Genomic DNA, 16792 nt, shown 5'->3' on the forward strand with positions numbered 1-16792 from the left:
TAGTAAAACAAAGCACATAATATGTAGTTTGGTTAATTAAAACATTTGTTTGCCTGGAAAGATAATCAAATACCTTAATAACGCTAACATCCAATCCCTTAATTACAAGTCCAATACCTGCATTTAACAATAAGCACCTTATGAGAGCATGTATCATACTGCACAATATGATAGTAGAAGACGAACGAAATGTGGCCACTCAGTTTGATAAGATAACATTCACACAAGCAGATTCAAGCAGAATTCCAGAAGTAGATCTCTCATATTCTATAGATACGCTTTCAAATGTCATTAACCTAATGAGAAACATAATGATTAGACGAAATGACTTTCGTGATCGAAAAATGAATTATAAATTGAAAAATGATTTGGTTGAGAATATATGGCAAAAATTTGGAACTAATTAAGATTTCAATTAATCGTTTTGTGTTGTGTTTTAAATATGCTTTTATGTATTGTTTGTTTAAAATCTTATGTAATATATTCATTTTCAAGTTTTTAAATATATACAATATTAAAAATATAAAACAAAAGTTATTATACTATAATAATTTCCAAATTAATAAATTTAAATTAAAGACCACATTTTTAGATACTGCAAATGGACCATAAAAAAAAAGAAAGTTTTTAAGAAGTTTGTTAACTTCATTTTTATTCACTTTTATTCAAAATTAATGTTTTTAACAACTTTGCTAAAATACAACCAATGGAGTTGCTCTAAGTATCCAAGTACCAGTCACATACTAATAAAGTATCTAGTTATAATACCAACCTAGACGAAAATTAAAAGGTGACTTTCCAACGTTGGAATCAAAAATCTCTTCATTCTTCTGAAGCTTTAAAGTATAATGGACACTAACCTGCACTCAGAGTCAGAGACAATGAAATGAGCTCTAACTTAATAGTCTTGGTGCTCGTAGTTACCTCTTATTAGACATTTTTTTGTTCAGTTCCTATCCAATATGATGATTCTTTGGTGCTCTTAGGTCTAAGTAAGCCATTATATATATATTAGTTTAATTTGGTCGCTTCCTATCCAACGTCAAGTCTTTAAATACCCCACCCACAATCTTATCACACTGCCACCATAATCTATATGACATTGCAGTAATCATGTGGTGATAGCATGTATGCAAGTGCATACCCTTTTTCCAGGATCAGCTTTCTTGCCGTTGGGGTTGCCCATGCATAACTCTTCAACAATGAGCCCATCTAGGTCTGGCCTTTGCTTCTCAACACTACTTGAAATGTCTTTACTCTCTCCACTGTAGGCTGTTCCTCACTTGACCTTCTTTTCTTCTCACCAGGTTTATCTATCGACGGATTCATCCATGGAGAATTGACAAAAGCGGCGTGCAGAGGCGATATATTTATAATCAACTCTTTTTTTCTTTTTTAAAAAAGGACATAATTAAATTATATTTTGAACTTTAAATTGTATTTGCTTTTTCGATCAATTTGGTTATTTAGATTTAAAAAGGTTTAGAAACAGAAATAAAATTTGGCCATGCATAAATTTTGAACTTGAGATTTCCATTAATCGTCACAGTTTAACTAAACCACATAAACAAAAATATGTGTGAATACATTTTGGCCCATAAATTTTTAATAAACTCAACGACTCCAAACACATGCTTGATGAACTTGTACTGTATCTGGAACATGTTTATTATATTAAATTAGCCCGTCAGGGAAAATAGTAACTGCGTAAGTCTTACAAAATAGCCTCATGAAACTTTTTTTTTTTTTTTTGGTTTTAATGTGAAGAAGCCTCATGAAACTTGATATAGAGTACCATACCCATGTGGGCTATTTTAGTGACAAAATAAATAAATTACAAAGTCGCGATGCAACAACCTTTGTACTATATGATGTATGAGAATATAATATTAAAATGGCAACAAGAACAAAAGAATTTGAGGAAAATGAAAAAATGAAAATGAAAAGAAAGGAAAGGATAATCTTTCTACCTAAACTAAGTCCAAAGAATTATGCAAGTTGCAACATCCACTTGCAATCCATCCGGCGTAAGCTCTTTGATAAGGTCTCACCTTCCTACGACTCTCTCTCTCTCTCTCTCTCTCTCTCTCTCCATACATAATATAACCCACATCTACATACACATATTATGACAACAAACCCATCAACATCTGTGCATGCACGTGTGCTCATGCATGTATGTAGTTTTATCCTTAGCCATGGCCATGTCTATCTTTAATTTATGAATCAATTTACGACACCACATTTCCACATTCGCCTTTATTATAATACAGGTGATATTCGTAAAATTTCTAATAATCACAAGTTTTAGTTTTAAATATATTTATCAAATTATCATAATTAGAACTTTGTCTTCTTCTTTTTGATTATATATATAACAAACTTCATATATATGGTTCTTTTATCCACTTTAGCTTACCCATTATCCACTTTAATATCTATAATTTGACTCTTTTAAATAAATTATTTTGATATACATGTGTATAAGTGTATTGTGTTACTGCCTTCTTCTTACATTATTTTACTGTTAAATATACATATATAAATATTTATTTCCTTATATGTTGATAATTGATGGCATAGTCTAATATATTAAAGAAAAGTGTTGGTTAATTTTAAATTATTTTTTGTTTCATATAATTAATGATTTCATTATAATACAGAGATATATATTTTTTAATATATATATATATATATATATATATATATATATATATATNTAGACATAGATATAATCAAATTCTAGCGATACTAATTTGAACGAGGTTATTCAAAAAATTAAAGGAAATATATATCGCGCATGCAATACAATTTATTTTTCATAAATTGGTAACAAAAATTGTTATTTCTCATAACTTCTATTTTAGTAATCTTGATAATAATAATAACAGTAAGATAGTTTACTATATTAACCAATGATTTTTTAATATTGTAAATGTAACTGAGATAAACTTTTTTCTTCTAAAAGCACTTAATTTATTTGTTTACTGGATTTATATCTAGTTAAACCTTGTACAGTAAACTTCTATAAATTAATACTCTATAAATTAATAAACACTATAAATTAATAAATTTTGTCAGTCCCAAGTCGGGCCAATATAAAAAATAACAAAATTCAATAAGATAATAAGATAAATTTTTTTCTGAAATCCCCATGCAAAATATAGTCTCAATAATATCATAAATTAATAATCATGTAAATTTACATATAGATGTATAATATATGTAAAGAAAAAAAATATAATGTATGTTTCTCCTAAAGCTTATATCTACAAACTAACTGTTATGTTGTATTTTCAAACTATAATGATATAAAATATTTTGTAATATGTCATAGCTACATTTTTTTAAGTTTTCAATTTTTAGATATCCATCATTTACATTTTGATAGTTTGATTGATTATTAAAATACAACAATCTATATTATTATTCATAAATTAATTTTATGTATGTCATGTGTATAAGTGAATTTGTCTATTGTATTTGTAATTTATTGTTAATAATGTTTTCTAAATATTACAAATTCAATTCCAATACCATAAAATTTTGAATATCCAAAATTATTGTTAAAATTGTCTCAATTCATAATTTTTAAAAGTTAAACTATTAAAAATATATCTATAAATTAATAATTATTAATTTACACTATCAATTAATAATTATTAATTTATAGATAAATTAATATCAGTATAAATTAATAAAATGTTTTGGTCCCAACATTATTAATTTATAGAGATTGTACTGTAAATTCTAGAAAAAAGAAACAAAAAACATTGACATGGAAAATGTGGAATCTATAGACTATAATTTATTGGGAGAATTGCACATAGACCCACTTTCCCAAACTCCCTTGCATCCACACCCACTTCTTGAGTGTGGTATACTCTTGGGAGTGTTTTAGCTGAATTTGCATAAAATCAAGACAAGTTTGTCCTTATCCTTCACAACAATTTACTGGTTCCCCTTTCTTTTTCTCTCTCTTTTTTTCTTTCTTTCTTTTATCTTTATTATCATTTATTTAGTTATTATTAATAAATTTGGTATATTTTTTTACACAAAAGTTTATGATTACATTTTTTCTACATTTTAAGATGCACTTTACTATATTTTAGATGAATAAATTATATGCTATCCATTTTTAGCTGAACATTTGATTGAAGATAAATGGATGGTAAACTCTACATACTTACTTATGCTTTAATATTTTTAAAACATATAAAAACCTAATTAATTAAAAATTTTGTGGATATTAGTAAAACATCACCATGTTGATTTAAGGTTTAAAGTGTAGGGTTTAAGATTTATCATACAATTCATGAATACTAGTAACACATCACTATGTGATGATTTAGGGTTTAGGGTTTAGGGTTCATGTGGTAGGAATTAGGGTTTTAGATTTTAGATTTTTGGAAAAAATTATGATTTAGGTTTTAGTGTTTAGGATTTTATAATTTAAGACTTATGTTTTAAGACTTATGTAGATTATGTGTTAATGTTTTGGGTTTAAGGGATTAGGGGTTAGGGTTTAGAGCTTAGATTTAGGGCTTAAGATATAACGACAATATCAAATCTATATATCTATGGTCATGTGGATATCAACAGAATACTACACCTAAATCTTTAAGGCTAACACAATAAATACTGTACACAAAATGTGAAATCCTAACCATGTATATTAAAAGTGAACATTAATGCACTAACTCCATATGGATTTGAAGGTATTATACACATGTGTAACTTGTATCCACAAATTATAATAATATCTATATGATCATGGTTATATGGATTCGATGTGTCGTTGTATCCAAACCATAAAAGTAGATCTAGACACATCATGTGAAATTTTTAGTTGAACATTTGTTCACTAATAAGTGGATGGCCAATTATAGTAATTTGTGTGCAAACAAGAGTAAAATTCACTAAGTGGTTTTGTTAAAGTATTTCTCTATATTGTAATGGATAAAACTTATTTCATGAAAAAAAAATTCAACTAAAAATGTGACAATTCAACTTAAAAGTTGAACATTTGTTCAATAATAAGTGGATGACCAGTTACATTAAACATAACTTACTTTAACTGGTCATCCACTTATTAGTGAACAAATGTTCAACTAAAAATGGAAAGTGTATAATATATTAAAAAATATATAGCAATATACATCTTAAAATGTAGAAAAAATATATTTACAAGATATTGTATAAAAATGAACAGATAATTTTTTGATAATAACTAACTAAAGTGTTACAATAAATAAAATAATAAAAATGAGAGATAGAAACCAAAGAATAAAGTAGAGGAAAAAAAAAAATATATATATATATATATAAAGAGAGAGAAAAAGAAGAGAGAGAAAGAGTTGAAATGTGTTTGGTTTGGTGAAGAAATAAAAAGTGATTGAAGTGAGTTTGAAAGGGCAAGATGTAATTTCATAGGGGTAAAATATAGTAGTAGTACAAAGTGAATGTAAATGTTATTAGAATTTGAAAAAGTGGGTGTGAATGTAATATTCTCTAATTTATTTGGTGATATATTAAAGTTAATGAAGGAGGCGTCTAGGGAAAAAAATCATGGAACATAAAATAAGTACAATGTATCATACATAGTCATATACACACATGCATATATATATATATGCATATATACACAACTGTTTCTACATACACACAAACACAAAAGCCTTCACATCCCCAGCTATCTCTATCCATCTATCTACAACTTATAATAAAAGAAACACACAATATGTTCATATCTTATTGTTATTCTATATTATAAAATAAAATTAGATGATCGATCATACTTTTTAAAAAAATTTCTCAAACAAAACCAACTTGACAACCGACAGCGAACAAGATCAAAAAGCTCTCTTCTTTTAAATTTCTCATCAAACTTAAATTCTCTAGCTCTCGATCGCAATATATACTAGGTAATTCTTATATTTTCTCTCAAACACACAAAAAAAAAAAGAAAAAGAAAAATTCAGGAGAGATCATCAACCATCATGAGGTCGCCAGTGCAACTCCATCACAGCTCAGACGCCACAAACGGCTTCCACAATCTCCAGCCTCACGATCAGAGCGATGGTCCGATCAGGAGAGTGTGTCTCACGCGCGGTATGCATGTGCCGGAGCACGTGGCGATGCACCACACGCACGACGTTGGTCCGGACCAGTGCTGCTCCTCGGTGGTGCAGATGATCCACGCGCCTCCTGAGTCCGTGTGGGCTCTCGTGAGGCGTTTCGATAACCCGAAGGTTTACAAGAACTTCATCAGGCAGTGCCGTATCGTCCAAGGCGACGGGCTACACGTCGGAGATCTCAGGGAAGTCATGGTCGTCTCCGGGCTTCCGGCGGTTTCGAGCACCGAGAGGCTCGAGATCTTGGACGAGGAGAGGCACGTGATAAGTTTTAGTGTTGTTGGTGGGGACCACAGGCTCAAGAACTACCGATCGGTGACTACGCTACACGCATCGGACGACGAAGGGACCGTCGTTGTTGAGTCTTACATCGTGGATGTGCCGCCGGGGAACACGGAGGAGGAAACTGTAAGTTTCGTTGATACTATCGTCCGGTGCAACCTCCAGTCTCTGGCTAGAAGTACCAACCGGCAATAATCCCACATCCTTTTTATTTTTATTTTTACTAATGCAATTATGTATGTATCTATTTTTTTTCTATTAATTCCTTAAGAGATGTTCGATCATCATCACAAAGGAAGAAAATTTCGAGTTTTTTTTTTTTTTTTTGATAAATAGATATTTTGGCTTAGACAGAATGTGGAATTTAATGGGATTTCCTTGGGAGCTAGATTTATGTTGGGACTATCGAAATATTGTTGGGGGAGAGATTCACAAAAATATGGATTTTGGAGGGTGCAGTGGAGTGGTGGGTGGTTACATAATAGCAATTTGAGGTCATGAACCTGTTAAATGATATTAATCACTTCGTTGTTTTGTACATGGAATCATAATTTTGTGACTTGTTGTTTAATTTCTTGTTTCTTTTTAATCTTACTCTTATCCATTTTTGTGGTTTGTAAATGAATTTGCTTAAGTAATTTGCATCAGTACGTATTGTGTAACATATAATATTCCGAACCAAGAATTAATCAAGGCGATAACTGTGCCACCCTCCAAATAAGAAAAATTCATATTCATCTAACTTGAAAGTTTTATCGTCATCATGGTCATATTAAGTGAAAGTATATTCGAATTATCTGTCTATATACATTACATCGATCACACAAAATATTGTTGTAACAATTTATTAAAGGTATATGTAGATGAAATGTATGAAAGATTCACGGCAAATAAACAAATTCTTAAAGGAAAACTATATAAAACCAGATAATGGATTTAAAACCTGATTATTAGCATGTGCAATTAACATAAACATATACAGTATAGGGCTTAGACCTAAAGCGAAAAAAAGAAAAGTAGACGTGCTTAAACTATAACCAACTTGTTATTTCATTGGCTACTAGTCTGGTCAAGTGGAGATTATTCATATTTTATCCCCGTTTGTTTGTTTAAATTAATTACAACCAACCTAGTGGAGGGGTTTATATTTAAATTCAAATATAAGTTTCTGGTCTACTATATATTTTTCTTTAGGGTGGGTTGCTATTTCTTAATTCGTTTGATTTCAAAATTTTATTTAAGTAAGAAAGTCTTAAAAGGACATGCAATTAAAATTTAGCTGGAAACGCGTTGCAACTTGCTAGTTATTTTTGTTTTTCTTCCCCTAGTGGGAAATGATACAACGAACCCCTATGCCGGTCTTTATGAGTTTATATTTCTTTTCATCCAAATTCCCTTTTAATAATCATACAAGGATTGATAAATCAAAATCTTGTCAAATACTATCGGATTGATAAATGACACAACCACGAACACCCTATACCATGTTCAACTTACATATACTATCGGATTTTAGAAAACTGACTACGCCATACATTTTGACGATTAATGTTTGCTAGGAATACCTTACATCCTAATATTTGATAGAGAAAAAACACAACAACTGTATAACCAACATCTAAAGATAAATAATTAATATAATAGTTTTGAATGTTACAAAACTAGTATATTGTCTCACTTCTTTTTTCTGTTTTTTTTTTTTGTTTGGTAAAACATCTTTTTATTTTGAACAAATAATATTGAAATAACAATCTTTTGCTAGTCCACTATCGTATCATTATCGGGATTCAAATCCGCATATTGAATGTTGTTGAAAATTTACTTACAAAACACAAATGGTTAATTTTTAAAATCTTTATTCTTTTTTTGACAATAATGTTTTTTAATCTTTTAAATTTCAAAAGTGCTTAAAAAATAAAATTCTCATTTTCATAATATTTTTAAATTTACATATGTAAACTATATCATACGACATCATACAAATTATTCATGACATTTTTCTTTTGTCCCCAAATCAGTGGTGAGATACTTCAAATGTCTAATTATGTGTTAGTTAAGTGCTTAATAATAATTTTCAGATATTAATGTAAGTGCTAAGGCCCAAGAATTACCTGAAATAAATGGGCCGAGAGATACATTTGTTATTTTGTCGCATATAAACCAATTGGTCACCGGTACATAATTTAATTTTGGGTCGTAAAATTCCAACATAACCGAACCGAAATGATTAATACGCTGCGTTTGATGTTTAGCTTATATAACAAAAAAGGTCACCGACCCCTAAGCGGGAAGTGAGCGACAAGAAACAGCGGCGGCCGTCATGGATTCGTCGGCGAACACAAACAAAGCTTTAACGGAGACGCGTTTCTCCGACCTCGAACCTCCACTCTCCGGAGATATCATTGAGGCACTTAGTCAATCTAATTTCGAGTTCTGCACTCCGGTTCAAGCCGCCACGATTCCTTTACTCTGCCGTTACAAGGATGTCGCCGTCGACGCTGCCACTGGTTCTGGAAAAACCCTAGCTTTCGTCCTCCCACTCGTTGAAATCCTCCGTAAATCCACCTCCTACCCTCCGAAGCCTCACCAGGTAAATATAATCTGGAAATTTAGGATTTTTATGTTCAATCTTTAGATTGTGAGGTTGTGGAGTTTATATTTATGTTTTAGGTTTGATGCTTATTGGAACTGGATTACAGGTCATGGGGGTGATTATATCGCCAACAAGAGAGCTATCAACGCAGATATATAACGTGGCACAGCCATTTGTTTCCACTTTGGCAAATGTGAACTCTGTATTACTTGTTGGAGGCCGAGAGGTGAGAGCTGACGTTAAGATTATTGAAGAAGAAGGATGCAATCTCTTGATTGGTACACCTGGAAGGCTTTCAGATATAATGGAACGACTGGAGATTCTTGATTTTCGAAATCTTGAGGTAGTTTTCGTCAATCAGGGATTTATCTTTCTTTTAAGATGGATGTTGTTGTTGATACTATAGCTGGATTTGGTTATGATGTCTTAACAACTTGAAAGTTTAGATTGTTACTTAAGACTGATTGAAATTTTGTAGTTGGATAACAGGTGAATCTTTTTGCATATGTAGATTCTTATTTTAGATGAGGCAGATAGACTTTTGGAGATGGGATTCCAGAAGCAGGTGAATTACATTATCTCACGCTTGCCAAAGCAGCGGAGGACTGGCCTCTTTTCAGCTACACAAACAGAGGGTGTTGAAGAACTCGCCAAGGCTGGGCTTAGGAACCCTGTGAGAGTTGAAGTTCGAGCTGAGTCTAAGTCAGAATCATCCCAGCAATTGACAAACTCGAGAACCCCCTCTGGTCTTCATCTTGAGGTATTATAAGTTCAATGTATAAATATGTACGTATATTTTTCAAAGTGGTAAGTTTTCTTGTCGTATCCTGCATTATCATTTAGCATTATTGTGAGTTTGTGACCTGGTTTATGGAAAAATAGTCTTCTATTTGTAAGGATCCTGTAGTTTAACGATTCTCTTGGTAGCTCATTGTACTGCCTTCTCTTGTTTGATAGCAACTTTGCTGCGAATATTCTGTCTTTACAAGTTTGTCCTACTTATGCGGTTCTTATACGTTTATTTCTCCTTGTCTCTACAGTATATGGAATGCGAAGCAGATAAGAAATCATCACAACTAGTGGATCTGCTCATCAAGAACAGTAATAAAAAGCTTATGGTGTAAGTTTATAATATTTTACACAGACTTATAAACTGGAACATCCTTATAAAAAGTCTAAGTAACTCTGCAGATTCTTCATGACTTGTGCTTCTGTTGATTACTGGGGATTCGTACTTTCAAAAATTCCTACCCTGAAGTCCATATCTTTGATTCCAATCCATGGAGATATGAAGCAAGTAAGTTACCGTACTAGGTTTTAATTTTCCATATCACCTCATTCCCTGTTTTATTAAAGATTTTGATGAAATATACTTTACACATCAGAATGCAAGAGACAAGGCATTAGCTTCATTTACTAAAGCATCAAGCGGTGCTCTTCTGTGCACAGATGTTGCTGCACGCGGACTTGATATTCCAGGCATTGATTACGTAGTTCAGGTAAATTCCATAATGTTTGTTTCCATTGTTATGCCATATTTGTTGCAATATATATGATTCAAAGGTTCGAACATATTCATGCAGTATGATCCCCCACAAGACCCAAATATGTTCAACCATAGGGCCGGCAGAACTGCAAGATTGGGAAGACAAGGGAGGGCTATTGTGTTTTTACTGCCCAGGGTTTAGCTTTGATCACTTTACCTTCTCTTTTACCCTCCATAGTTACATCGCATAGCATATAAAGCTGAAAAATTCACTTACATATGTGTGTAGGAGGAAGCATATGTAGAGTTTATGCGCATAAGAAGAGTCCCTCTGGAAGAGAGGAAATGCTCTGAGGACGCATCCGATGTCATCCCGATTGTAAGTAAACCTCTGTGCCTCTCTCTCTCTCTCTCTCCCTCTCTGTGTCAGTCATTGTGTTTACTAATTGCTACAAACGTGTTCAGATACGTTCGGCTGCCATGAAGGACCGGGCAGTGTTGGAGAAGGGATTAAAGGCATTTGTTTCCTTTGTCCGTGCTTATAAGGAACATCACTGCTCTTTCATTTTCAGGTTCATTCATGAGGCTCAGGCGTCTTTCTGTTTCTACAAATCCATTCCTGCTCTGTAACTTTTCTAATTGGAAATTTTCTTTCTTTTTGGGTCCTAACTTACAGATGGAAAGAACTTGAAATCGGAAAGTTAGCCATGGGATATGGCCTCTTGTATCTTCCTTCCATGTCTGAAATTAAACAACACAGACTTTCTAGTGAGGGTTTCACACCCGTTGAAGGCGTCAAGTTTGAAGACATAAGATTCACGTAATTTTTTCTACCAAAATCCCTAAACGTTTATAATATGAATCCGCTTTCTCCTGTTACCCTAGTTTCTCAGACCCCGAAAGACAAAAACTTGATACAGTATAATGACCAGGTTTTAGATTTAGAGCAAATGAGCGTTTGTAGTCTGGAGTCTTTGTCCATCCATAGGCCTAGTGTTTCCAGGAATCATATGTTTTCTGAGTTGATTAGGAGTCATTTCTCTAAACCTGAATATTTTGAATCAACGCAGGGACAAATCTCGGGAGAAACAAAGGCAGCAAAACGTAAAAGCAAGGAAAGAGAAACGGCAAGAAGAGAAAAGAGAGAAAGGCAAGAGAAAAAGGGTTGATGGTACTGGTACTAATGATCCTAAGAAAGCGTCGAGGAAGCTAACGGGGAAGCAAAGACAAACTATTCAAACTGCTGAAGATGAAGAAGAGATGGATCGAGATTACCGGTCACTGATAAAACTAAAGAAAGGGTTAATTAAAGAAGATGAATATGCAAGACTTACAGGAGAGGATGATTTATTCTGAAGAGAAGAAACAAACCTGCCTAATGCTTGAATTAGTAGCAGAGATGGACTAAGGTTAGTTTCTCTACTCTCATGTGTAAGTTAAAAAGGAAGAGTCATGTTTTGTGGGAATAGCTTTTGATTTTGTTTTTTGAGAATTACATTGGATCATAGTGTTTTGTTTGTTCTAATTTTTGAAATGTATTCTAAAGATCTTGAGTCTTGACCATCAGAAGAGACCTTTTAATCCAGTGATGCTTTGTCTGTTTGGATTAAAAGAGATAGGATCAATTTTATGATTAGAATACAGTCTCATAATTTAATCAAACCTAACATTAATAAAACGAGTAGAAAACTGTAAAATATATAGACTTTTTTATTCGAATAAAATCGAATCGAATCAAATAATTTACCAACTGCACACAACTTCATAATAGACTGTGTGCCATCCATATTTAACATTACCATCACCATCCACGACACGGCATCATCAGTAAATATATTTTCAGACAAACAAAAATAAAATAAAAACCACGAAGTTTCCATACATACTGCACAGTCTCTCTGTAACACCATACTCTTCGTCTTTTGCCGTTGACTGACTCGTTTTAAAAGAAATAGGAAAACGTGAAAAAGGAGAAAAATCGTACCGTGAGAAGTAGTAGTGATAAAGACGTGAACAGTTTTTGACTTTTACTTAGTTCTGTTATAGTCGTAGGGCCATCTAATACACCATATAACACACCATCGTCTTCGTCTCTTGTCGAACTCTATTTCTCTCTCCCGTGAAGCCGTGATGTCGAAATCCACGTTAGTGGCAGTTTCACCTTCACCTCCACCTCCACCTTTCGATCCAACTAAGCCATCAACACCTATCTCTTTCCCAATCAAGACTCTTCAAGACTTGAAGTCTCGCTCTTACTTCGACTCTTATCATTTCTCCTTTAACCGTTCCTCCGTCCCTCTCCGCCGTAACACCGGCGCCTTGCCTGATCGATCTAGGATCTTGGTTTGCCACGACATGAAAGGAGGCTACGTCGACGACAAGTGGGTTCAAGGATGTGGAAAGAACGCTGGTTACGCGATCTGGCATTGGTATTTGATGGACGTTTTCGTTTACTTCGCACACTCGCTTGTGACGCTGCCTCCTCCTTGCTGGACCAATACTGCTCACAGACATGGCGTCAAGGTCAGTCAACGTGTTGACATTTCAACTGATTTATATTTGAACTGTTGAAGCAGCTTATAAATTCCATCTTTTTGAATGTCTTGTAGATTTAATTCACTTTTCTTGTGTGTGTGTTTATGGAAATCATAAGGTATTGGGGACTTTCATCACAGAATGGGATGAAGGCAAAGCTATATGCAGAGAGATGTTGGCGACAAAGGAGTCTGCGCAGATGTATGCAGAGCGTTTGGCAGAACTTGCTGCTGCTCTTGGATTTGATGGGTGGCTGGTGAGTTTTTTTTTCTTTTGCTATATATAGATTTGTTTGTTCTATTGTGGTGAATCTTTTAAACAATGTGAACAAAATATCTGCAGAAGTTGACTTTATGAATTGTTACTTGCAGATAAATATTGAGAATGATATAGATAGAGTTCGAATTCCAAATTTAGTGGTTTTTGTAAGCCATCTAACAAAAGTCGTGCACTCATCTGTACCTGGAGGTTTAGTCATATGGTGAGTGTTGAGAAGCCTTTTCTTCGTCAAATTCACTCTTTTGTCTCACTGATACTTTTGATTTTTTTTTTTCTTTTTTCTTTTTGCAGGTATGATAGTGTCACGATTCATGGTCGTCTTGCTTGGCAAAATCAGTTGAATGCCAATAATAAACATTTCTTTGATATTTGTGATGGACTATTCGCGAACTATTCATGGCAGGTATGCAATTTCACTTCATTATTCACTCTCTTTATTGATCTTCATTCCTTCTATATGTTTTGATTGTGATATGAGTATGCATCTCTTTCAGGAGAACTATCCCAAAGCATCAGCTGAAGTTGCCGGTGATAGGAAATATGATGTCTATATGGGAATAGATGTTTTTGGCCGGGGCACTTATGGTGGTGGGCAATGGACTGTATGTATCTTAATTAATCCTTACAACATCATTCAACCAGTAATCTGCAATGTTCAAGCTGCATTTAATGTTTTTATTTACCTTGTTTAAAACATTTTCACTGTAGACAAATGTTGCCCTTGATGTGCTGAAGAGAGACAATGTATCAGCTGCCATATTTGCTCCTGGATGGGTATACGAATCCGAGCAACCACCCGATTTTTACACTGCACAGAACAAGTAATACTGTAATACTTACAAATACGATGGTTACAAAAGAATCTGTGCAATCTTATCATCATATGTTATGTGTTTTTAGATGGTGGTCACTTGTTGAGAAGTCATGGGGAAGAGTTCAAACATATCCGCAAGTCCTACCTTTCTACGCAGATTTTGATCTGGTGAAGTGAAAACTCTGTTTTCCAGTGAATAGATGCAAATGACTATAGTTCTTCTCTGTTTTCACAAGTTTTGAAACTCTCTTCTCTTGGCTAATCATATAGGGCCTTGGTTCCCATATTTCTCTTGGAGGTCAAACATTATCAGACGCTCCCTGGTACAATATTTCATGCCAGAATCTGCAGGTGTAGTGGTCACTCATTGTTCTAGATTTTTTAATTGTATTATAACTATTTTCCCTTTTCTGTCACATTCTTCATTTGGACTTAATTGCGTATGCCAATTTGATATTGTGTCTTTGTGATAGCCACTCCTAGAATTTCATGAAGGAAGCATTTCAGATATCATGCAAGTCACTGTTGAGTAAGTTCTGACCCTAACACTAGTCATATATTTGATTATCGAGAAGCCTAAAAAGAAATGAAATTTGACATCTAACAATAAAGAACACAAATATGGTAGTGGTAGAGAAGCATCTTACAATGGAGGAGGGAACGTCTGTTTCAGAGGAAAACTAAAGAGAAATGATCATTTCACAGCAAGACTCTTCAAACCTCAGCTTCACCTTTCTGCTTCTCCCATCTCAATCTCATTTTCTGTAAGTTTCATACCAGAGCCACAGATGCGTCACATTTTCCATTTAGACGACAAGCTCTGCCTCCTCATATTTACAATATTTCAATCTTTTTAAGTCTGTTGGCTGATGTAATTTGGGCTGGTGCAGGTGAAGTCAGATACAAGATCCGAGCTAAGCCTTCTGCTACAATTTTCATCTCCTTCAAATGAGACAAAGTCCTTATTTATGGCGCCAAATGATTCCATCAGCAGAGTTGGCAACATGTTTTTACCATGTCACCTCACATCAACACAGACCAAATCTGATTGGACGGTGCATGAAACAAACCTTGTTCTGGATGGGTACACACTTACTGAGATCTCTGCCTTCTGCTCCACGCCAGATGATCTCACAGAAAAGGCAAACACACTAGAGTATTTTGCATTGCTTGGACATATCTCCATCAAGAGCCAGCAAAAAACCAAGATTTTTCCTTTGGCGTCATCATGGGTTATCGAGGCTCATGATGTAAAGATTGTACCGGGTGGTTCTGGTTCCAAGACCTTGAGTTGTAAGCTCCAATGGAGATTGAAGTACCCTAAAGAAGATTTTGCCTTTACAAGGTACAATGTGTATGCAGAGGATCTGAAATCGAGTGATTACAGGCCAAGCAAGGTTATGGAAGAACCGAGAAGCGAGAAAGTGTTTCTCGGAACAGCTCATGTTAATGCTTATTATGTCTCTGAGCTGTTCGCAGGATCAGATGTGAAGGGAGTCCGGTTTGTAGTTCAACCTTGTGGTGAAGATGGTACATGGCAGGAGCTGGATGCTTCCCCAAACCTTCTGGTTGAGATAGAACGTCCGAGTTCGAAGCTTTGTTGTTGTGGGTTGATTTGAGTTATGGTTCGTTTCCAAACTCGCGATTCCAGCTATCTAATAATAGCATTGATGGTTTAGTCAGTGTGAACCTTACGATAATGATTATGAGGTTGATAATAATAACGTTAAAATAAATTCTGATAATAAAGTTGGTTTCGCTGAAGTTCTGCGTCACTACTAGATGAAGTCTTGCTCTATATGCGGGATACTGTAGTTGAACTATAAAATGAAGCTATATACTGTGTTTAGCAAAGTTTTCATGTCACAAATTCTTCTGGTTTCAAAGATTTATGTTCGTAAGCGAAGTATATAACTTAGCTTATTTAAGACATGACTTACCTTAATTACTAGTAGAACATCTAAGCCAACTAGCAATAAAAAAAATACGATTAATCTATTTGTTTATACATAGGGGAAAAAATAGGAATATATGATAATTTATTATTTTCTCGTAAAATAATATATATTATTAAATAAGTGAAAATGAAAAGAAATTTTATTTAGTAAAGATTTTTTTTTTGTACAGTATTACAATACTAGTCTTTCAAAATTACTTAATTCTTTATAATATAAATTATTTGTAAGATATGTAAAGTGAGATTTAGGAAGATAATAATTAATAAATTACCATAAATAGATTGTGTTTGTATAGATTAGTTTTAGGCAAATAAATTTTATTTACTAAAGAATTTAATTTTTGTACTATAGTAATAGTAATAATCTTTAAAAGATAACTTAATTGTTTACAATACAATTTAGAGTGAGATTTAGGAAGATAATAATTAATAAATTACCATAAATTTATTAGATATGCGTAGATGAAAGATTATGTTTGTATAAATCAGTTTTAGTCAAAAATAACATTTTGTAATGACGTATGATATGGATATAATAAAAATACAATTCCTTTAATAATATAGTAGAAATATTTAGTTAGATTAGTAATGATTAAAAAAAATATGAATACTGTTTCACAAGTGAGGTGGGATTTTTTGGTCCACTATGAAAGAGGGAGACCATTCTTGGAGATTTCTGTGTAATAGTCTAAGGTTTTTTGGACAGTTGACA

General features: G+C 33.4%; 3 protein-coding genes across 3 annotated transcripts; all 3 read left to right on the forward strand.

Moving 5' to 3' along the window:
• Positions 5670-6987, forward strand: LOC104734544 (abscisic acid receptor PYL5). Its single transcript, XM_010454144.2, has one exon. The coding sequence runs from the start codon at positions 6000-6002 to the stop codon at positions 6609-6611; it is 612 nt and encodes a 203-aa protein (XP_010452446.1). The 5' UTR covers positions 5670-5999; the 3' UTR covers positions 6612-6987.
• Positions 8674-12120, forward strand: LOC104734545 (DEAD-box ATP-dependent RNA helicase 18). The gene is made up of 11 exons (XM_010454145.1): positions 8674-9006; positions 9116-9352; positions 9521-9769; positions 10050-10129; positions 10201-10306; positions 10395-10508; positions 10593-10691; positions 10785-10874; positions 10961-11067; positions 11172-11315; positions 11566-12120. Exons 1-11 carry the CDS (start codon positions 8737-8739, stop codon positions 11849-11851), a joined length of 1782 nt encoding a protein of 593 aa, XP_010452447.1. The 5' UTR covers positions 8674-8736; the 3' UTR covers positions 11852-12120.
• Positions 12498-15887, forward strand: LOC104734546 (cytosolic endo-beta-N-acetylglucosaminidase 1-like). The gene is made up of 11 exons (XM_010454146.2): positions 12498-13018; positions 13149-13286; positions 13402-13511; positions 13601-13712; positions 13804-13911; positions 14018-14130; positions 14210-14291; positions 14394-14474; positions 14597-14652; positions 14752-14887; positions 15014-15887. The coding sequence occupies exons 1-11, from the start codon at positions 12626-12628 to the stop codon at positions 15740-15742; spliced, it is 2058 nt and encodes a 685-aa protein (XP_010452448.1). The 5' UTR covers positions 12498-12625; the 3' UTR covers positions 15743-15887.

This window comes from Camelina sativa, chromosome 13 (assembly GCF_000633955.1).
Source record: "Camelina sativa cultivar DH55 chromosome 13, Cs, whole genome shotgun sequence".
Lineage (NCBI taxonomy): Eukaryota > Viridiplantae > Streptophyta > Magnoliopsida > Brassicales > Brassicaceae > Camelina > Camelina sativa.

Bases quoted from the DNA above. Each gene is read 5' to 3' on its own strand.
- LOC104734546 (XM_010454146.2), top strand. From the start codon at position 12,626: ATGTCGAAATCCACGTTAGTGGCAGTTTCACCTTCACCTCCACCTCCA. The intron at 13,713-13,803 runs GTATGCAATTTC...CATCTCTTTCAG, and splicing joins TCGCGAACTATTCATGGCAG to GAGAACTATCCCAAAGCATC. The intron at 14,131-14,209 runs GTAATACTGTAA...ATGTGTTTTTAG, and splicing joins TTTTACACTGCACAGAACAA to ATGGTGGTCACTTGTTGAGA.
- LOC104734545 (XM_010454145.1), top strand. From the start codon at position 8,737: ATGGATTCGTCGGCGAACACAAACAAAGCTTTAACGGAGACGCGTTTC. The intron at 10,130-10,200 runs GTAAGTTTATAA...GTAACTCTGCAG, and splicing joins AGTAATAAAAAGCTTATGGT to ATTCTTCATGACTTGTGCTT. The intron at 10,692-10,784 runs GTTTAGCTTTGA...ATATGTGTGTAG, and splicing joins TTGTGTTTTTACTGCCCAGG to GAGGAAGCATATGTAGAGTT.
- LOC104734544 (XM_010454144.2), top strand. From the start codon at position 6,000: ATGAGGTCGCCAGTGCAACTCCATCACAGCTCAGACGCCACAAACGGC.